General features: G+C 44.6%; 3 protein-coding genes across 7 annotated transcripts; 1 reads left to right on the forward strand and 2 right to left on the reverse strand.

Annotated features, from left to right (window-relative positions):
• The first annotated feature begins 323 nt into the window (after window positions 1-323).
• Window positions 324-7,701, forward strand: zgc:112980 (uncharacterized protein LOC503706 homolog). 4 transcript variants are annotated; one of them, XM_034542962.1, is made up of 21 exons: window positions 326-411; window positions 1,094-1,223; window positions 1,335-1,443; window positions 1,542-1,635; window positions 1,933-2,083; window positions 2,214-2,325; window positions 2,577-2,702; window positions 2,851-2,913; window positions 3,026-3,148; window positions 3,292-3,447; window positions 3,554-3,607; window positions 3,702-3,925; window positions 4,024-4,103; window positions 4,786-4,863; window positions 4,979-5,056; window positions 5,144-5,248; window positions 5,360-5,465; window positions 6,263-6,335; window positions 6,474-6,481; window positions 6,572-6,630; window positions 7,274-7,701. In XM_034542962.1, exons 2-20 carry the CDS (start codon window positions 1,103-1,105, stop codon window positions 6,610-6,612), a joined length of 1,902 nt encoding a protein of 633 aa, XP_034398853.1. In that variant the 5' UTR covers window positions 326-411; window positions 1,094-1,102; the 3' UTR covers window positions 6,613-6,630; window positions 7,274-7,701. The 4 variants fall into 4 exon arrangements, with proteins under 4 accessions (XP_034398878.1, XP_034398853.1, XP_034398869.1 ...); XM_034542969.1 differs by having other exon boundaries at window positions 332-353; XM_034542987.1 differs by lacking the exon at window positions 6,474-6,481 and having other exon boundaries at window positions 324-411; window positions 914-1,223.
• Window positions 7,702-8,339: 638 nt separating this feature from the next.
• Window positions 8,340-14,439, reverse strand: smcr8b (Smith-Magenis syndrome chromosome region, candidate 8b). The gene is made up of 6 exons (XM_034539734.1): window positions 13,745-14,439; window positions 12,727-13,139; window positions 11,125-11,882; window positions 10,447-10,902; window positions 9,677-10,178; window positions 8,340-9,572 (listed from the first exon to the last, which is right to left on the reverse strand). The coding sequence occupies exons 1-6, from the start codon at window positions 13,916-13,918 to the stop codon at window positions 9,140-9,142; spliced, it is 2,736 nt and encodes a 911-aa protein (XP_034395625.1). The 5' UTR covers window positions 13,919-14,439; the 3' UTR covers window positions 8,340-9,139.
• A 540-nt stretch (window positions 14,440-14,979) lies between these two features.
• mief2 (mitochondrial elongation factor 2) lies at window positions 14,980-22,307 on the reverse strand. 2 transcript variants are annotated; one of them, XM_034531960.1, is made up of 8 exons: window positions 21,974-22,307; window positions 19,706-19,871; window positions 19,365-19,530; window positions 19,115-19,212; window positions 17,791-17,955; window positions 17,531-17,694; window positions 16,641-16,793; window positions 14,980-16,317 (listed from the first exon to the last, which is right to left on the reverse strand). In XM_034531960.1, exons 2-8 carry the CDS (start codon window positions 19,841-19,843, stop codon window positions 15,810-15,812), a joined length of 1,392 nt encoding a protein of 463 aa, XP_034387851.1. In that variant the 5' UTR covers window positions 19,844-19,871; window positions 21,974-22,307; the 3' UTR covers window positions 14,980-15,809. The 2 variants fall into 2 exon arrangements, with proteins under 2 accessions (XP_034387851.1, XP_034387841.1); XM_034531950.1 differs by having other exon boundaries at window positions 17,791-17,967.
• Between the last annotated feature and the right edge of the window lie 300 nt (window positions 22,308-22,607).

Below are 22,607 nucleotides of genomic sequence, written 5' to 3' on the forward strand. Positions count from 1 at the left end.
AAGATACAAGGATTTTAGGTTTAGTAAAGCTTCAATGAGCTTTAAAGAGACTTTTTTTTCTTTATTTAATAAGCCGGCATTGTGAAATGGAGGACTCAGTCAAACTTGTTTTTCGGGTCAAAAATACAAAATAAAGTACACCAACAAAAAGAATAAAACCTTGGTTTAAGTACTTATACCTGTTAATGAAGTTACTCAAGAGAAACTTGGAAGACACAACCCATCTCTAAATGCAGTAACTAGCGCTGCTATACAAATCAGTCCAGTAGGAGGCGGTAAAACACCACTGAGCTGGTTGGACGACCAACAATTGAACCCACAAAGAAGACAATCGAAAGTCACATCCGGTCACGGTGAGTTTTGGGAGCGCGGGGCGCCAAAAAATAACTTCTTTAATTTGGGACAACAAAGGTAAGACAACTGTCGCTAACGGAACTAAAACAGCCGTATTTCGTTTCTGTATGTCGCCGTAAAGAAGTACATTGTTTAATGTTTACACAATCTGCGACAGCTTTTACACGTTTTTAACTTTCTGTTTCCTGCCTGGTGGAAAAAGCTTCTTTCAAAGTAGGAAACACAACTAACGTTAAGTGTGACAGCTTGACGTCTTTAAAAAAAAAAAAAAAAAAAAACGGACTTTAACGTCTCATCTAGTTTTGTCCTGTATATTTCAACCCCTTCCCAAAAACACTGACAAACCAGCCGGGTGTTACGGTTCAACAAGCGACCGTGTTAACTGGCGACGTAGTCACGAGAGCTATTGAAAACACGTAGCTAGCTGACCTCGTGAATGCCTCATTGTTACTTTTTACATATGAAACGTGTATATATATATAGATGTCATATACAAAAATAAACATTGAGGCATTCACGAGGCCAGCTACGTGTTCTCGTCCTTTTTTTCCCCCAACAGCTGGCGTAACTACGACAACAACCGACGCTTTCCGGCTGTAAGTCGCCAGTTAACAGGGTCGCCTGTTAAACCGTAACACCGGTAAACTTTCAGTGAGGAAACAACTCCCCTGAAGGGTTTGACGAGTGACCCGGATACGCACAGTATTCATTCCTTCCCCCGGGGTTTCTTCCCTGCCAGACATCCCCGATGGGCACAACGGGGGACGCTGCAGACGTCATCATCATCCTCAGTGATGATGAAGAAGAGGACATATCGTGCAGCGATCTCTCGGTTCTCATCGTGGAGGTGGAGGACGTGAAGAAGAGCGGTAAACGGCCGTGTTTACTTCAACACACACACCAGTATGTAATAAGGAAGGTTCATGTTGTGAATGGTCATCAGCTGATCTTCTTCTTCTTCTTCTTCTTCTGTGTTTCAGACTGTGCTGTACCCCCCGGTGCTCTGGATGAAGACCTGGTCATCACCTTCTCTCGCAGCGCTGAGGTCCTTCCTCATGCACGCTACGACTGTCCCATACATGCTTTTACGTGAGCGAATTGCAACACACATTTCGTGATGCACTGATGTAAAAAAAAATTAATTTAGAGATGAGAAGTCTCACCTCCGACCTCTCCTCTGTCCTCAGGCCTACAGATTCTGAGATCGGCGTTTCTGTGGCCGGTAACCATCTCACGTGTGATCAGTGCTTCTGCTACATCTGCGACAAGCTGGCGTCATCGGTACGTGTCGACGTGGTCTTCCATCCGTACACGTGGTCGTCAAAACTATTTATCAGTCATATTTATATTATTATAACGGCCGCTTTTTATTATTATTATCATTCTAGTTTTATCCACAGCCGCAGGAAACGTTGGTTCTCCGTAAATCATAGAATGCGGTCTAGACCTGCTCTGTGTGAAAAGGGTCTCCAGATGACTTCAGTTATGATTTGATGCTTTTTAAATCAAATGAATTGAAAGTAATTGTTCTTCTTTTCCTACATTGTATAATTTGTGTGCGTGTGTGTGTGTGTTCAGTGTAAATTGTGGTCGTACAGCGGTGTGTGTCACTGCAACAGCCACAAGAGGAGTGACTTCTGGAACAACCTCAGAAACAGCTTGCTGCTGGGAGGACTCAAGACCTTCAACCTAACTTTGTCTGAAATAGATTCTCACCTCCGACACGCAGGTACTTGCGCTCACACACACAGACACACGCACACACTTTTGGAAAATCATCAACCCGAGCCACTCATTGTTTTAATTACTACTCTCCTCTTTTTTTTCACTGTCACTGGATTTGTCGTCCTCTCGTCCAGACACGATGCTGCAGAGCTTCAGGCAAGGGCTCTCTGAGAAGTTCTTGTCCACCGTGAAGACTCCAGAGAAGTGGGGCCTGAACCGGTGGAACCAGAAAAGCCTCATCTTCGAGTGAGTGGCGGAGCAGATATGTGGAAAGGATAATGAAATCCATCCAGAGGATCTTGTACCAATCCACGAATCGGGGATATACGTGAAAGTCTTTAGGACAAATGTATTTTAAAACCAGACCAATCAGAGAAACTCCTTTTTAACTAGCAGACTAATGTCACCATGAGTAGAGCAAACATGGCTACGAACGCACCACGAAGTAAACATCAACTTTAAATCGTATAATTCAGTTTTCTGTTTCGGTCTCGCAGCTACACGCCCGTGTACGAGTTTGTGTCATCGTTCCTGAACAGAGCGGATCAACAGGAGGGCAGAGCGGCGGCCGTCATGAGACTGGGAGCCGCTGCGGAGTTCATTCGACATTTTCAGATCTCAGGGTACACACACACACACACACACACACACACACACACACACACACACACACAGCATGAATAGCATTTCCTGTTCTAGATTAACGGTGATCTTAATGGCTTTTATGTTCTCTGTGGAGTAATTATCTTTGATTGATCTGATTCTCTCCAGGTATTTCATCTCACAGTCTCTCATTGCTAATGCTGTTGATGCCAGGCTGGTGTTACTGCAGAGGTACGAACACACACACACACACACACACACACACACACACACACACACAGAGAGAACACATGCTGTGTCCCATCTGAAACTAAGTATTTTCTACCCTGTTTGGGTTTTCCAGGGTAATAGCGTTGATACAGAAACAGATGGTGATGACGGATTTAACCCCCGAGTTCATCGACAAATTGCAGGATTTTTCCAAGAGGTTATTTCTCCCCGCTGAGCTGAAGAGCCTGAAGAACAGGTGTGTGCGTCTTCAAATGGGTCTCTGCACTCACAAACGATTCGTTACACATAAAAGCCTGTTTGTGCATTACTGTAACTGTGTGTGTGTGTGTGTGTGTGTGTGTGTGTGTGTGTGTGTGTGTGTGCGTGCGCGCGCTTCAGCCTGTGTGTTCGTCATTGGGAAGATGTCCTGCTGGTCACCGTGCTGAAGGGGCAGAACGTGACCGGAGTCCGCAAAGACAAAGGCAAGAGGGACCAACTGATTGAACAGATTTCTGTAGTTCTATTGAGAACGGAGCTCCTCCAGCGGCAGCACAGGTACAAAACGGAGACGCACGTCTAGACACACACACACACACACACACACACTCTCTCACTTTGCCGCTAATGAAACCAAACCTGTCCGCGTTCTCCCCGTCTGCAGGTACAGAGAATTGTGTCGCTACCTACGAGTCGTCAAGACGGATGATTCCAAGCTGTGAGTGTTGGAACGGTCCCGCGTATTTAAAATGGTTCGGATGGTTTACGGTCGTGCGAGGTTGACTTGATTTGTGTCGTCTCTCCGTTTTTAGTCTCCAGTCGCTTCGGGACCTCATCCCGTTCTTCACGTGCATGGACGGCTCTCTCACCGGCAGCCTGGACAGCTTTTTCCCCTCGGTGAACGCTCCCGCCTCGCGCCTCACGCCACACCTCTTCCTCTTTTACTTCCGCGTCTTCGACACGGCCACCGCGCCGACGTCGCCGGTCAGTCAGTCGGCGCATCTCGGCTTCTCTGGCGCCTGGCAGCCGATTAAAGGTCGGACTTTAGATTTTTTTTTATTATTATTTATTTTTAACTTACGAAAAGGAAAGTTATTTTCTCCATAAGGAGTCAAAGCCTCTCCTCCCTCCCAGATGCCGTGCCACTGCCGCGTGCTCTGCTGGTGAGGTTCGCTCTCCGGGTTCAGAGATGCTGCGCCGCCGTCTTCAATGACGTGAGTCCTCAAACCAGCAGATACGAAATGTCATCAACTCGTCACTCCTTTTGTGTTTCACTATATTGTTTAATCGTCTTTATTTCTTGGTTTGGACGCCGCGTTTGTGAAACTATACGTCCCAGTATAGTTAATTCATTCACATGCTGATTTAATAACCATAATTCTGCTAAAAAATGCTTGGAGAGTAATCGCAGTGACCGTCTCTTCTGCCGACACAGCACCTTTCACCGCAGGAGAGGGAGTTAATATTATACAGTATACAAACTGTACATACCGATTCATAAATAGTTTTGGGTGAATAATTTCATAGTTTTAAACGGACTATAAAGGCATGCATACACATTCTATACACAGTATAGAATAATATTTTCTCTGAATACTTTTTTTTTTTTTTAAAGCATTGCATAATAAACACACAGTAGGAGTCCGACATGCTCGGAGCTCCCTGAACGTCTCGTCTGTCAAAGTTGTGTTTATTTCATTAGCGCCCAGTAACTGGAACGCTTTTCTATTTTTTTTTTTTTGGGTAAAAATAATTGATGTGCTTGTTGTGATGAAGCGATTTTGTGAATTGTCATTTAAAGCACCGTGACTTTCCCAATGTGTATGAATGTGCTATACGAATAAAGTTTAACCGTGCTTAGCGTGTGATTGTACGTGTCATATCTTTCTGATCCAGTCTTGCTGTTGGACCATTTTACTCAAAGTCGTCAACACGCTCACCGCCGTCCCGGAACCACGTCCAGAGTTTCTACACGTATGTATTTTTTGTTTATTAACGGCTCCTTTTTATTTATTTATTTATTCATCATTCTCCATGTGTTCATAGCAGTCGTTGTTTACATTCTGTGTCGTTCATGTCTGATTTTCAGGAGGCGAAGGATGTTGTGAATTCGATACTGCTCGGTCAGCACGGGTCCAACCTACAGATCCCAACCGTCTTTCAGGAGGTGCTCATGATCTGCACATGCTCACGTGGGCGGATACTACCGGCGGGTAATAAACTGTTATTATATGTGTGTGTTTGGTGTTTACAGGTGTACCCAGATCAGGCGTTGTTGCTGTTGGTAACGGGGGCTTTAGATGTGAGAATCCTTAGTGCTGCTCTGAGTCCAGCCCTCCCCGTGCTCAACACCTTTAAGGTAAATCTCCTGTTTGCAGACATTTATTGAACGGTTTCCATGTTCCTCGTCCTCACGAAGCTGAACTGGCCATCTAAAAGTTTTAACCAGTAACATTTCTCTGTCCCTCAGGAGAACATCTGGGCTCTTGGGTGGCTGTGGGACAATTTGTCCACCTGCCCAGAACGGCTCAGATCCTTCTTACAGGAGATCTCGCGGGAGATGGAAATCACCAAAGGTGTGTGTGTGTGTGTGTGTGTGTGTGTGTGTGTGTGTGTGTGTGTGGTGTGTGTGTGTGTGTGTGTGTTCATCTTCCTCCATAGTAATGAATCGACGCACTAAAAACCTCAACATGCCCGTGGTGGTGTTTGAATCATCAAAAGTGGGTCAAAATGTATCGGTGCTCCTGCAAAGAACTTTGGGTTCTTGTTGCAGATAAGTTGATTGCTCTCGTTGGCGACACCTGGTGGCGACGTGGAGGAAAAGCACCACCGGCTTACCTCCACAGGCGTGCGTGTGCACCTCAGTATGTAGCTTCTGCATTGAAAAGATCGTGTGACGTCAATTTCAGGAGTTACTCTTTCACTTGTATCAATAATTGTATCGTGGACGTGTGTTACGGTAGATGGTCTACAGTTGATATTTCAATGTGTCAGATACATACTTTATCAATATTTATGTAAATATGTCAGACTTGGTATCAGTGGACACCCAATATATTTTCTCGATTCATCGTTTTGGCCGAAAAAAGTGAAAAATCGTTCACGTTTCCATGGCAGCAGGTGATGTCTTCAACTGTCGTGCTTTACATGATCAAAGAACAGGGACCCTGTGATCTGCAGCTTCTATCTTTATCTTTTTTTAAACCTGTTTTCACTGCTGAATCAGTTCATCATATTGTAGATCCTCCAGTCCTTCGGGGCTCCATGGTAACGCAGCTCTGACAGCTGTACAGAGGAGCAGCGGGTCTTAGCGAGGGTCAATTAGGAGTTTATAAAAAAACATAGCATGTCTTTGTTTCTCTCTCTCCGTCAGATGGGGATCATTTGTTACCCTTTCTTCACGCCGCTCTCTCCACCTCGTCTTCCTCAACAGAGGACTTCGACCAGTGAGTGAGATTTATTTCCTAACCGAAGCGCCACAACTCTTTTGAGATAACATTTTCCTTTTTACATTATATTATTATAAAAGTTACTCAAAGTTGCCTTGTTTTTCCCATGACCTCTCCTGCTGCGGTGGTGATCAGCACCTACAGTAAGTCGCTCTGTCACATGCGGCGATCCTTCACGATGCGTCTTCAATGTCGTGGCGTTGATCAACCCTCTGTGTCTCCTCCTCATGTAGGCCATCCAGACCCTTCTAAACCCCACTCCTCCTCCTCCTAAGTGAAGGCAGCGGCCGCCGTAAGTCCCACAACTGTCGGCAGCTGTTTCGTCCTTTTTTTTGGGAGTTATTTAATTCACTCTTGAAGGAAAAAGTCTAAAGTGTCTTTTTATCTTCAGTTGTGGGTCATATATTTTCTCTTAGAAAGAAAACTGTAAATTCTTAGTGTTTGTCCAAAAAAAGCCATATATATTTGTAACATGCAATGTGTGTGTGTATATGTATATATATATTTATTTATTCATATTTATATAAATTATATATATATATTTTTTTAAAAAAAATTTTTTAACCAATGCAATGTTAAATCCAATAGTCGTCTTCTTCCTGGTCTTTCACGGCAGCTGTTAAAGGTACATACAATGTGTAAGATGTCGCCTGAATTTGATATTAATATTATATTATCAACTGAACTAATATTATCAACTGCATGGGAGCGGTTATGTATTGCGTTGCGGAGATAATCTACTTGATGCTGACCGGTTAGCCCCGGCCTCTCTCGTAATACCACTTGTACCTCCTGGGGGGCGATAGTGAGTCACTGTCGCGTCCGGTCTGCCCCTCAGCTTCCACAGTTTTGTATTTTGATATAAAGCCTCCTTTTGAGCGGATAATCGTGCATGCCGAAATATCCTTTTGTGAGTCCCTTTTTGGTGTTTGCAGATGATCCTGACTAGACGAAGCGGAAAGGGGAGGAGCCACGAATCAATGTGTCTGAAGTTCTATGCAGACGGCAGAATTTAACCGGACGGAACCGGACGTCGGCGATGAAGAGACTTCAAACACGTCCTCATTATTATTCATCGTTTTCATAACGTCATAGAGACACTTTACGTTGCGTCATTCTTTAATTACTGGACCGGGTCTTCATGCTGATCTTCAGTTAATTCCTGCACTGTTGGATGAATCTTTTCTTTTTTTTTTTCTTTATGTTCACGACCTTCTGAAAAAGATTATCTTCATGTTGGTAAATAAACAGAAAGAAATGACTTTTTTAATACCGTTGTTTTTTGCTTCTGTTGCTTATTTTGAATCCTAATGTAAAATATAAGATTTTATTTGCAGAGTAAATAAACATGTGCTAAACTCAAGACATTCTGTACTGAACTTTTTTCTTTTCTCTTTTTTTTTTACTTTTCGTAATAAATTATGACTTTCTACTTTGACTTATTTGAGGTTTTTTTTCTTTTGACATTCTCAAAATCTGTATTCATGTCCGTGTTGAAGCGACTGATTATTCATCTACTGTATATGTGAGGTAACAAAGCTGGAACTACACATCTGTGGAGCTCATAGACTATAACCTTTACACTATATTATATAAAACCACTGTGGCTCCTCTTATATGACAGTTATTCAATTAATCCGATATGTTCGCAGTCAACTAACGGATCAATTGGCTTATTTCAGCACTCTTGTACAGAAAGAGTTTGAAATAGTTTGTAAGTGGTCAGAATAATAAATATTCTCTCCACTCAGGACTGAACTTCATTATTTGCTCCATTTACATTTAAAACTACCAAACTTTTAAATGTCGCTCCTCCGATGTACATTTGATATAAAGCCTCTAATCAGCAGCTGAAATTGTTGAGTTTTTGTCCTTCTGGTTGTTGTTTTAATTGTTTTAATTCGCGACTTTATCAAATATACTTTTAGATATTAACTTTAAATGCAAATGCTTATCAGAGGCCATCAGGTAGTGTTGGCAAATAAAAGGAAAAAGTGACTGTTTTCATGCTTTGACGCTGTATTTATTGCTCATATTACAATTCAGAGTAAATACACACATGCTGAACATGGCTCATATTTGCATCAATCAATCAAATCAAAGTGTCAAACAGAAGGAAGCAGATTGGTGTGATTGATGGTATCCCATCATGCTCTTTCATCTTGCGCGTTGAGCTGCATCTCAAGTCTCCAGATGGAGTCAACGTCGTCAACAGCTGAGCCGTCTCCATTGTCTCACAATTGGCCGTTCGGCTGAACCTGCCCTTGTTTTAATAGAACAATCAAGTTAAATGCACAGCTGGCATAAGCCCTGAGAGAACCAGTCCCTTTTTTTCATGCAGCGATGCTGGTTAAACGTTAAAATGACGGTTACAGTCGAGGCTGTTTATAAAAGTAAATAATTACTAGTCCGTGTATAACCACCAAGAGCCTAAAAAAATGACAATCTCACACCTGTCACAGTTGTTTTTGCCCAGTATTCATATGTGGCTCAATTATCTTAAATTCCAAAGAGTTATCATGTGATTCAGTTATAAGCCAGAATAAAACATTTTTTAAAAGTACTTCATTAATTGAGCCAGCGTGGGAAAGTCTTTTGTGCCGGTGAGGTGTGAGTGTATTTGTGTACAGTAATCCAAAGAGACCCGCGGCATTAAAAATAAAAATCAGTAAAAGTCGTTCAACACTGCAGATAAAAACATAAACGCGTGATTCCTCAGACGACGCAGCTCATTGCATTTGGTGGTCGGTATTATTTTAGACCTTCTTTATGACTGAGTGTTTTCTTTTGTCCGTGCAGTGTTACGCTGCATACGTATTTCTGTGCAGGTGCATCGAGTTGTACGAGATCCTCAAAACCGGTGGTCCACGTCCCGCGTGGCGCCGTTTGATGAGGTCACACAGGAAATGCATCACTCTCAGATCGTGCTCACTGCTGCAAGGCACTGGCGTGGACGGGGAGTCCTTTCCTTCTGCGCCGGCGTGCGGATGACGTAACGCCGGATTGAACGTGTGCAGCATGGCCCGGTGGGCCAGCGCGGTCAGGCAGCTCTCCAGGTGCAGCAGGTAGGTGAGGCCTCGGCTGATGCCGGTGTGAGGGTCGGCCAGTCTGCCGACGAGAGAGCCGGAGTAGGATGGACAGCGCAGCGTCCTCTGGTCCAGATCCAACAGCGCCAAGTAGCGACTGTAGCGAGTCAGAGAGTGAACGATGCTGGCCGAAGAGCTGGAGGAGCACCTGGACAAAGAGAAAAGGAGAGTTTCTCATTTGTTGTTCACATTTCTTTCAAAACGTCTACATTATGCATTCAAAAAAACAAAGTCATGTGTCTTACGGGTTACCTGTGTATCCCCATCAGCCTCCAGGTGAGCAGGTCGCTCAGCTGGAGCGGCGAGGTCAGACACATCATCAGAGCGGTTCCATCGGGACCCGGAGCGGGCAGGAAGAGGCTCAGCGCCTCCACCAGCTTCCTGACCAAACTCCCGTCCCCGCCGATGACGACCAGCGGCCGACCGCTCAGGAGACAAAACACGGCATGCTGGGAGAACGAGTTCTGTTTGAGGAACCTGAGGGCCCTGAGTGCCGCCTTCCTCCTCCTCCTCTGATCTGAGCGGGCGCTGCCGGGGACGCTTTGGGCGAGAGACAGCGGGTCTGAGGAGCCGGCGACGCTGGTGCAGTCGGACCCCTCGTCGACGCTCAGCAGCCTGAGAGGAGCGCTGGGCGGAGACCACCGGTCCGCCTCCGCCGTGACACCGGGAGGGGGGGGGTGGACATGGAGGTCCGGCAGCGACCGCACAGTCTGACGGAACTCAGACCAATGAGGCGTCGACGCCACCGCCTCCACTAATAAAACAGTTTTATTACACGTTTTGTACTTCTTACATTTTCTGAAACCCATTTGTGGTTTTATGTGGGTTTTATTATATTTCATTCTTTGAAGAATGCTTCATTATATAGTATTATATTGTATTTTTTATATTTATAGGCACAACAGAATTTCACATTTCCTGTACAATACTGTGTATGATTGTGAAAGAAATAAACATCATTTTGATGGGATTTCTAAATGAGCCAAAGAAGCGTTATTTAAACTTGTAGCAGATGTTTTTACCTTGCAGTAGTTTGGACATCTTCTCAGGACGGTTGTCTTCATGGACCCGATTGCTCTTCAAACATTCAACGACCTTCCCCTTTTTCACGGTAACCTCACCACGAACAGTTATCTGCTTCACACGGCCGTCATCTTCCCGAACAGCCTCTTTGTTTTCATCGTTTACTGAGGTAGCTGCATCCGGTGCCTTCTCCTCTTTGAGGACATTGTCAGATCCACACTCGGCCCGCGTCTCCTCCTCCTCCTCCTCCTCCTCAAAGCCGTTGCTCAGAGGCTGGTGCTCCGCCTCCTCCTCTGTGATGGCGGTGAGGTCGTCCGGAAAGATGGACTCGGTGGTACTGAGTACCTCGATGCTGTCGTCGCTGTTGGCTCGTCTGGCGTACGTTCGCCCGCTTCTGACGCCAGAATCTGCGGCGGCTCGCCTGCAATAGGTGTCCGTCATCCCAACCGGCGTTTCTATTAAAGAGAGGACCGTGTCAATAACTGATGTGATATGACTGCAGAGAGGAATGCTTAGGCCGTTATGGTTATGGTTATTTTTCTGTTGAATATGTGCGAAAAAAAGACCCCATATCCCAGAGTTCAAAGGTTTTAAGGCACCATCATTGCATAAAAAAAAAAAGATATATAAAAAAAGATATTTTCAATATAAATCACCAGCTATTTGTTTTCTCGTACCTCTGCTGTCAGATCCGGCGCCGCCATGCTGCGTCCGGTAGGACTTCTCAGTCCCGAGCACTTCAATGCTGTCGCCGCTGCTCACGCTTCCCGTCATCTCCGTGGCAACGTCAGGGTCAGGGGTCACTGTTCCGGCGTCTCCCGCCTCCAGTTTGATGGAGATCTCCTCCACGCAGGAGAAGAATGACTCCAGGCTCTTTGGTTCCGATTGAAACGCCTCGACGGCGCTCTCACTCGCCGTCGCCCTCTGCGGCTCCGCCTCGGCGCTCTCCCTCTCCTCCTCATCCCCGTCCTCCGGGCGCCACAAGTCGAACAGGAAGTTGATGAGCGTGATCCTCCTGGACAACGACCGCGTGACACGAGCGGTGCGCAGCGAGCTCCTGTTGCCGCGCAGGCGGCGCTCCGTGTCGGCGAGCTGCTCCTTCATCAGTGTCAGGAAGTAGTCGTGGCAAAGCTCCTCCAGAGGCTTCAAGCGGCGCTCAGACCGGCAGGAGGCGGAGGAGGAGGAGGAGGGGCCGCGCTCAGGAGGCAGTAGCGCAATCGGATCAGCGAGGGAGTAGTCGGCCGGGTCGTAAGGCAGGAAGTCAGGTTGTTTCAGCTTCCTGTTTGGGTAGGAAGTGACCTGGCGGACGAGGTCTCTGTGATGCAAGATTGAATGCTCTACGGCTTCAAGCTCATCTGCCTTTTCTCCCCCCACCGCGAACCCATTGGTCGCCATCGGAGGTTCCGTCACCTGCAGCAGAGTCAACCTTGTGTACCTGAAACAGAGAGAGAGAGTTAAACAACGTGTACTAAAAATAGCACAGGTGCATCCACTTTCACGCATCTGGCTAACGAGACCTCTGCCAAAGTTACCGTCACATTGTGTGAGACTGTCGCTGCGTTTCATAGTCTGATAATGCACTAAATATGGTGATGAAACAAGCTGTAATAATAGTTTCTACGTTTTCCCAAACACACTGCGGCAGTGTTTCTATTGGTCGGCCGAAACGCACACACACACACATGATTAACAGCAGGTGCAAAGTGCTAAAGTTAAAGCGAGTCTGCACACATCAACGTTCCTTTGAAGAGGTCCAATCGGTCCAAATACTGGAACGCAGCTGTGTCTGGACTGATGCGGTGCATCTATAGATACGCTATAAATACTGGATTTTATAGGCTGTTATTTTAACCTTTTCTTTCTTTTTTAAAAACTAAACAAATGTTTTTTAAGAGAATCTGAAACGGCCCTTTGGCATCTCTGTACCGGAGTGTGTCTATGTCCCCAGGGCCCTATGTTGCCCAGCTTCATATCCTCTTTATGACACGTTTCATGTTCTCATGTATATCTTCCTGGGTCAATATGTGGAAAATCACAGTCATCTCATGTTATAATCCTTGAAAACCCTCAAAAGAACAATTTCCCCCCCTTAAAACTGCATTCCCCTCCATCCCTATGATCCCACAGGGCCCTGGGACCACAGGGACGACTCCCTCTGTATATATATCGATGATGATGCTATAATATCCGCCGAATAGCCGGCGGTGGATGCTGATGTGTCGTCAGGCTCTAATACATCGGCATATTGTCATTTAAATCAAAGTGCATCCGAAACTCACTCGAGCTCCTGTAATCTTCTCTGCAGCTCCATGGAAAACGCCTGTCTGTTGCCCGTCTTGAGGCTTTCGGAGGCCTTAGAGAAGCCCGTCGACAGTTCAGAGAAGTTCTCCATCAGCTTCGTCCGGTCCGAGCACACGTACGCCATGCAGAAGGGACGCACCATGCCCCGGGCCTCCAGGTCGTACAGGGTCACGTGGTGGACGTACGCGAACGCGTCCTCCGCCGAATCTCCCAGGACCACTTTGGAGTCCTCGCTGAAGTTGAGGCGCGGCCCGGGGGATGTGGGAGGGGTCTGGCAGGGGCCGGACGCCTGGTAGTCCACGGACATGAGGCGGACGGAGAAGTGGTTGAGGTCAAACGACCCGATGACCTCGGGGGCGTCCGGTATCGTCAGTACCGGTCTGGGTCCCACCTACAAATCAGAAAATAAAGAGAGATCACTGACGTACCGCAAACTATTTTTAATCACTTAAGTCTTGTGTGTGTGTGCGTGTGTGTGTGTGTGTGTCAGCATCAGTTGTTACACTATAAAAAAAAATGCAGCAACGTAGCCACAAGTTTACGTTAAAAAAACAACAACATTTAAATAATTAAATATTTCAAGCTTCCCTTTTTATGAATTTAGGTGCTTTGCTAAAATTGAATAACTAATGAAACAGGTAATTCACCTGTGTGAATGACGTTTGGTTATTATTATTATTGAAGGTTACACTACAGAACTATGGCACTACACACCGTTTGTTATTGTACTACATGTATATAATGTTATATATCTGTATTATTACTGATTTGTTATTATACATTATTATATTCCTCACTTTTACTTTGAACGGGAATATGAGGAAACTACATTTGTGGTCATTTAATGCACATAAAGAACATTTATGTTTATGGTATTTATCGAGCTTCTTATTTGGATTTATTGCATAATGTTAACTCTACTGATTTGTATCTGTTTATAGCTTTAATATATGTATAATGTTGATTTATGACACACACACACACACACACACACACCTGCTCAGAGAATTCAGCCACCAATATGAAGTCTCTGTGGAACTGGGCGGAGGAGGTCCAGGGGTTGGATGGAGGTAAAAGGGGGACCGAGAGTTCTTCAGGTAGACCCTCCCGGTCCTCTTCCCCGAACCCCTCAGTGCCGGTGAAGGCCAGCAGGTCCGGAGACCCGATCATCTTCAGACCATGAGGTTCAACCCATGGAGGATCTAGCCAGCACCGGGTACTGAGGACATCGCAGTGATCCAGTGCGTCCCCGGCCTTCCAGTCGGCGAGTCAGCTGCTCACACGGGACGCAACAACAACAACAACAACAACAGCCGGAGAGTTCAGAACTTATTGCGCAGTTGACTCAAACCAAGAAGTGTAAAACTTCGCTTCCGGTGACCGAGCGTCCCTGAAAACAACAAAGGGGCGTTTTCAGGAACAAGACATCCGAGAAAACCTAACGGAGAAGCGAAACTTCTTCCCGGCGGGCGCGAGTCACGCGGCCCGCTGACCTTTGTCCCGGTACCGGCGCCTCTCGGTGTCACGTATCTGACCGGCGGACTGAAAGCCTCGACCGGCTATATTTAGCCACGTGACGGACGCCGCGCCGGCACGGCTCCCGTTCTGTTGCGAAAGCGGCGCTTCGCGGAGGTCTCGCGTGTAGAAAGGTCTCGAGTCTAGTCCGTTAGACTTCCGGTCACCAGTTTCAAAATAAAAGTTTTTTTTTTTTTTAAACCGCCGTTGGAAAACACTCAGTTAATTGAGCAAGCAAACTTAAATACAGTCTATGGGCAAAACTCCTCCAGGCCTGGAACAAAGAGAGATTAGAAACAAAACTATTTTACTCAGATGTAGGCTTTGACCCAGGAAGCCAAACATAGTGGTGTCAATAAACCAGTACAACCTGTAAGTGCACACTGCAAGCAAGAGACAAACATTTGGCCCTAATCAGATTATTTTGTTGTCACTGCTGCACGTGACTTGTGAGTTACATTTTACTCTTTCTGATCGTTGATTCAGGTTTTTTAAAAGGTCATATGAGGCCCTTGGTAACTGGTAACAATAACTAGAGACACCATCAACCACATAGGATATAGATCCTTAAATTGGTTCCATTACAACTGCAGCACAACCACATGTTATGTTTCCGGATGATTGTCATATTCGTTAGGCTACCTCTCATGAGTGTAAACCTATCACTTGTCTTTGTGACACTCGATTCCCCCCCCCCCAAAAAAAGGGCAACGGAGCAAGAATCTAAACAAATGCTTTAATTTGTATTTGCAGTTAAACTGTTCAATCGCACAAAATACATTTTCCTTTATTCAGCAAGAACTCACAACTCGAGAAACGGTCACAACATTCATACGGTATTTAAAAAGCAACTGCATACAATTTTGGAGGCAACTTTAATCATAATTTAAAGGGTTAGTTAACCCACATACAATTGGCAACAGACTGAACACCAAACCAGACAAAAATACTGCACACCTTAACCTTCAGTATGATAAAATAGACCATTTGCGTTAAATAAGTTAGACAAACTAAATAGTTTTTATAAGTGCATTAAAACCGGTTGGTATTAGGCAGGTCGTTCATTTCCTGCATAGTTACATTATATTAAAAAGGAGCTTCAGGAAAATGATGCAGAGCACACGCCATCAGTTAGAGGACATAAACTGTCCTCTCCTTTAATTCGTACGTGAACTGTATGAACTGCATGTGGCCACGCTGACCGTCACCGACTCCCTGTGAGAAAACAAAAATCATTCAAACTTAAATGCAGACTTTGGTGGCTGTGGTTTTCTGATCAGGCACGTCCTGAAGCATCGTGTCAAACATGTTGACGAACACGTCTCCATCCCTCCTGGAGAGGTTCCTTTAGCCCGCCATCGCTCCTCCTCCAGTGTGGCGCATGCTGCCGTTTTGTAATTCAAACGGTATTCCTGCATCAAAGCAGGACGGAGGAGCTAAAGAACGGGAGTACGCAGTCGGAAGATCATGACGTCTTAGCTTTGACCGATAAAAGGTGACTCATTTGATCTGTGTGTGTGTGTGTGTGTGTGTGTGTTCAGACAAGTTATATAAGCAGTATTTCAGGCTCTGACACAGCGCAGTACAGCATGAAACCCATCTGGTCCACCTGGTCCTCTGACAAGCCGCTCAGCAGATTGACAGCTGGCTTGAAGTAGCTGTGCAACGCCCCTCGTTCCAGGTAGCCAATCAGCTCTGTGATGCACTGCTGGAATCTCACATCCAGGCTGATCTCGGACCAGTCGCTTTCACTGTCACTGAGGTGCAGGACGAGATTGGCCAGCGGGGCGGCTCCGAGCGGCCGCAGGGAAGGGTTCAGTCTGCACACCGCCTTGAGGGTTTTGAGCGTGTGCCTGCGGCGTCCGTCGTCGGTGGCGTCGAGCTGCGTCAGCCGCTGATTCTCCCACGGGTAGAGAGACAGGTGCCAGGCGTTGACCCAGGGAGAGGTGAGCTCCGGCTGGGCAGTCAGAACCACGTCCTCCTCCCTCAGCACAGGCAGCATGGAGATGAACAGGGGCTGGTCGCCGCTCTCCGTCCCGTCTTCATTTCCAGGCCTGAAGGAAAAAGTCCATTTGAGAGAGCAAGCACATCAAGTTTAAACACACAAACATCACGCAGGTTGATTGATGTGACTTGTGTTCCTATTTAGATCTCTGGATGTGTATTTAGATGTCTTAGATGCGTTTTTGGCGTCACTCTCGGCTCCATTTTCCACGTCCTGAGAAAAACATCTTAGCTGCATCGACAACTATTCAATAATTGTGTCATTACTGCCTTCTAAACTTCAAACAGCTGAGTTAACGAATACAAAAAACAAGCACTTCTTTTGTAGTTGAATCTCAACATTGGAAACAACAATAGAAGGACGGACACACACCGAATCTCCAGTCTCAGGTCTGGTCCTCCCAGTACAGGTCTGACGAGACAGTCCATAGTGCTGCTGATGGACGGCCAGTTTATGGTTTCCATCACGGCTTTGCTGAACATGTTCACAACCGCTTCTGCAGACAGGTAACTACCCACCAGGTACCTACAAGACACAAAGAGAGACCGGTTCACCGAAAGGCTCATTTTTACAGCAGAGTGTTTTCTAACAATCAGTTGATTACTGCTGCTTCAATTTAATTACAGAGGCTCATTAGCATCTCCTTTTCACACTGAATAATTTATGTTGGTCAATGGTAAATAAAACTAAATCAGTGACTTCATATATTACGCATTTAAATCTGATTCAATGTTAATATAAAAAGAAAATATTGATTAAGGCTTTTTAAGGATCCTGTCTTTGACCACATGTTAAATACAACTTTAATCTCTAAAAAGGTTTTAGTTAGTTTTAGTTGAAAAAATTAGTGAATTTGATTAATTGTCATAAAAATAAATACATTTTCTTTTTTTAAAAGCCACATATTCTGTGATTCCAGCGTCTCAATGGGATAATTTGCTGCTTTTTCTTTGTCATACATCATTGTAAACTGAATATTTTGGTGCTTTTGGTCAAACATAACAAAACATTTGAAGACATCACTTTCTGCCCTGCGAAGTTGTGGTAGGCACTTCATAAACTAAAGGATTAATTAATTAATTAATTATCTAAATTATGAAGAGCTAATTAGAGAAGAAAGGTGGCATTAAATTGTGAGGGTATTTGAAATGTATACAATTTAAATATATATATTAAATAGATCTATTTAAATAGAAGGAAACACCTAAAAGTGCATGCCGCTTGACAAATTCAAAATATTTGGGTTATTTGTGTGTGATCACCTGTCCCAGTAGCTGAGTCCTTTGGGGAAATATTCCAGATTGACCCGTCGGACCATCCAGTGTAGCGGGTGTGTGAGCAGCGTCTCCTCTCCCGGGATGAGGCGCCACAGAGAGGCTTCCAGCTGCAGAGGCACCAGCAGACATGCGTGGTCCGCACTGACCACCTAAACGCACACAGAGACATGAACCCAGGCGGTACTCATCCAACACCTCGCTGTACAACACAGAGGGGGCAAAAGAAGAGAATACAGTGCGTGTACCTGCAGGTCATCCAGTAGAGATCCTCCAAGGCTCATTTCTCCCAGGGGCATGTCAGGAAGACGGCTGTGCAGAAAGCCCTGGATCTCACTGCAGATGTCCACAGCTAGAGACTGAGCCCTGCGGACCTCGGCTGGAGCGAGTGCCGCCCTCGTGTGATGGAACAGCTGCAGTCGCTCCTACACACACACACACACACACACACACACACACACACACACACGTAGACAGACGGACACACACACACACACACACACACACACAATGTTACAGCGCTCAGGCAGAAGACGACTGTACAATGTGCATGCATCTCCTTCAGAGGAGGCACTTTTACTGTGATGCCGAGATGACAACTCTACACATGAAGGTGACAAAACTGTTTTGATGTTTTTACACTTCCGCTGGGAAAACACACCGCTGTCTCTCGAGTAATATAATATTTAAGGTCTTTCTGTGCCTCCAAGCAGATTTAAAGCGTATCTAGCTTCTGTACTGGGGCGTATTCCCAAGTGAAGCAGAATATTTGAGCGGTTATGAGGGATTCAATTCAAATCCTTCACATTTTATTGGACAGCTATAAAAGTGGGCGGGCTTAAAATGTAGTGCATTATATATATATATATATATATATATATATATATATATATATATATATATATATTAAAAAGTTAAGTGTAGCTGCTGCATTAACAGCTTAAAGCGTATTAAAGCCCATATTCATGGCAAAACTGGACCCAAGAAGCACCTGAAACAATGGACGCAGTCATAGAAAAACACAAGTATTGGCTTTTTTTCTAAACCAGGTGTGCACATCCCAGTATTCATTGTAAAAAAAACATTGTTTCTGCGATGCAGAATAGAAAATGGAGACGTTCAACTTTTTACAAAAGATACAATTTAAAAAAAGGCAAATCCCATTGCTTCAAATCCCCTCGTGTCCAGTCATGCGTTTGCAGCTGAGCTGCTAACATTTACTGAACAAATTGTTTCATGTAGCTCATACAGAACAATCCACAACCGTTCTGCTTATGTGGGCGTTCTGCACACTAACTCAAAAGCTGTCAAAGCTTCATGCTTGTTTGACTTCCTATACGCAGCCAGTGCATAAAGCACACACAGTATTGTAATTATGCGAGGCTCTCTGGGCTCTGTGCAGCATAACCAGTGCATAACAATGCGTATCCCCTAAGCACTGCGCTTTAAAAAACATGTTACACACACATAAATGAATGAGCCGGCACCAAGCAAAGCTCTTAGAGCAGCTGTAAGACCGACTGCATAATCTATGCCATCAAGAGCTCCCGAGGCGAAAATGTCAGCGGGTACCTGCAGACTGCGGACGCACACCTGGAGTCTCTTGGACTTTGACTCGGGTTTAGATGACACCTCCGGAGAGGGCGTCTGAGGTTGTTGTGAAAGCTCAGCTGAAAAAGAAAAAAATGAAAACTGCGGTCAAGTAAATACAATGACGATTAGAGCGTATACCTTATTATATACACCTCACAGATATTTCTGTGTGTCTCCTTTGGGTTCGGTGGCTGGGATGTAGCACACACACACACACACACACACACACCTTTCTGCTGTCTGGTTGCCTTGGCAATGTGTTTCATCACCACGCCCTCGATGCCCTTCTTGATCAGTGTCGGGGAAGCAGAGACCAAACTCAACTCCTCCCAGCTCTCAGCCATCTTCTGCTTCTCTTTTTCATCATCGGCTGCACGGCCCGCGCGCTCTATCAGCTAAAACACAAACACTCATCGTCACAGGCGGCCTGCGTGACCGATAGTACCGTGTGCAAACACTGCCATAACCCGCAGGTAAACCAATTCAGATTGAAAAGGCAACACAGACAACCTCAGCCTCATGCAACGTTAGACAGGGGTTTCTGCATATTTTATAAAAAAAAGCACTCACCCGTTTCACTGCCAGTGTAGCGATTCCGAGCACGGCAGCGCCACCGACTCCCAGAACCAGCTGGGCATTAGACAGCAGGAAATCAATCACCATGGCGATGCCATCCTCTCCTCGCCTACGACTGCCCTGGAAGTTCATTGCTTCCTTTTTTTTGTTGCAGGTTAGCCTTGGGAAAGGAGATCGGCATAACATAAATTCAAGTGGGCAGAGAGTAACGAGACATAACTGTCAGGTAGAGGGATCCCTAGAAATCATGGGATGTAGCTGAACAGCCACATGAATGTCAAGAAGTCAGAATAACGACAAACTGAGTAATATTTCAAGATGGACTGACATGTATAAAAGTAAACAAAGTCAAAATCGTGATGGAGTGGAGAAACAAACAAACAAACGCCTTAATAACTGTCAGAAAACCGGTAAATCATAGAATTCACGAGGATCAGATCTCAACCAAAGTAAAAAAAAAAAATAATTAAAAAAAGGTTTTGGACCGACGTGTTAGAGAAAGCACTCTCCGTCTCCAATACACCAAATGAGAGAATATCTTTCGGAGGACTCATCATACAGAAGAGCTTCTCTTTCTGATTCAGCTTTGATTTTTTTGTGAGTGCATCGAGCTCCCATCACAGAAACAAATTGCTTCTTCTTTTTTTTTTTTTTTTTTCAATACAGTCCCTGATGTATTAAGTAATGCAGTTTACATGAAGACGATTTATCTTTTATTGATTAAAGAATCTTATTCGATGCTGTATGGATTGTAAATCCCCTTGATACCATTTTTTTTTTTTACATTAGGCTATGGAAATAATAGCGACTTGGCTAATTAGTGCAATTTTTCCATCATTCATCTTTGTTGGCAAGTCCAGTTTTGGGAAAATAATCACTCTGTTGAGGTTGTTTATTGGCCTTAAAACACAGAGCAGATCATATTTTAGTCGTTTAACAACCGTGGTTGCATCTTGTTTTAAAAACAGGAAGCTCACAGAATAATCAGACGTGCATTCTACTAACAAAAAGGACGTGGGAACTGAGCCGTTGGTTTGTTTCTCTTGGCTGCTTCTGTGCCGGAGAAGTTGATGGCAAATGGGCTTTTAGTAGGAATATAACAAATGTAATGTTTTTAACAAATGGTCGAGTTTCATTGCAGTGTTTCATTAAACATCCAGCGAGACACAGAGAATGCAGGCACCATTGCACATCAAAATGTTTTCTGTAATATTTTTTTCTTATTGGTAGAACAGCTGCCTGTCTGACTTTAAAACATGTGATCAAGGGTTGTAGGACGCTGCGGCCTTGCAACGTTTCTCAAAGCCGAAGCCATATTTGACCAATCACCTGTTGAGACCGACATGTAACCACGATATAAATATACTTTTTCTGTTTGTACAAAACTTGACCGTGTGCACTGTTCTCATCTTATTTAGCTGCAGTCACCTGGTATCCAGAAATAGCCACAGGACACGACTTTAAACCATTTCAAACGAGTTGCGTCTCCTCTCTTTTTTACCCCGAGGTACCGGATCCCAAGAATGGAGACATGTTCTATTTATAGACCCAATACATGCCTGAGTCAGACCAGCTGGGTCAAATACATAACAGCCTTGCTCGTCGGGTTACAGCACAACAAATGTCGGCAGCAGGTTCAGTACCGAGGTGACACTTTCAACGTTTGATGTAAGCTACATTACCGTCAGGTCAACCAAAGAATTCCTGGTGTTGACAGGTTTTGGTCGAGCCGATTGTAGCTGCAAACAAATGGAGGAATTCTCACACGCTGAGTTTAACGCATTTTTTGTTATCGTTCACCTGGCATCCTCTGCGGTGTTACGGTATAACAGGTGACCGTGTTAACTGGCGACTTTCAGCCGAACGCGCCCCGTTGTCGTAGTTACGACAGCTGTTGAAAATAGGACCGTTTTTTTTTGCTGTCCTATTTTCAACAGCTGTCGTAACTACGACAACGGGCGCGTTCGGCTGGAAGTCACCAGTTAACCCGTAACACCAGTGTTTGTTTCAACACAGTCAACAGACGTTTAGTAACGTAACTCGATAAATGTGCATCTAGATAACTTTAATTTAAGTTTAGCGCGTGCAGAGATAAACGGACAAACGGCTGGTCGCGGCTAACGTCAGTTCGTAAAGCTAACCAGCTAACTTAACTAGTTAGCAGGTTAGCTTAGCTTGGTTAACTTAGCTAGTTAGTTAAGTTAACTAGCTAGCGGACGTTAGCAGTCAGCGACAACCTCCACAACTCCTCGGTACACTTACCACTTAGTGCGGAGAGAAGTACGACATTAGCGTTTCGATAAAATACGTATTTAAAGAACAAAGCGTGAAGTTACTTTCAATTGTTTCACGGACATAAAAGTAAACATAGCTCGACCAGCTAGCTAACAGCGGCTGTCTTCTTCTTCTTGTTCTTTTTTTCTTCTTCTCCTCCTCCTTTAATTGCGGTAGAGAGCAGCGGCGCCCCAGAAGAAGCTCCGGAACATCCACAACAAATGTATTATATCTGGAGCAATCTCACTACGAGAAGGTCCATCTGGAAAGTTACTAAATGATTGTACTCAATTGTTTAGGTACTTGTTGTACATTACTCGGTATTTCCATGTCATGATACTTTTACTTCCGTCTCACATTTTGGAGAAAAGTATTGCACTTTGTTACTACATTTATTTAAAAAGAGCTGTAAGATACTTTTCAAATTAAGATTTTGAATTAAAAAATGATGATCAGTTTATAAAATATGATCCGTTTTTAAAGATTAAACTTGCAAAAGCACCACTTACATTGATTGATACAATAATAATAATAATGCCATTATGAGTGCTTTTACACGTCACGTACATTTACCTTACATTTTGAATGTGCTTTATTTGTAGTGGAGTATTTTAATAGCGTG

Source organism: Cyclopterus lumpus, chromosome 1, assembly GCF_009769545.1.
Source record: "Cyclopterus lumpus isolate fCycLum1 chromosome 1, fCycLum1.pri, whole genome shotgun sequence".
Classification (NCBI taxonomy): domain Eukaryota; kingdom Metazoa; phylum Chordata; class Actinopteri; order Perciformes; family Cyclopteridae; genus Cyclopterus; species Cyclopterus lumpus.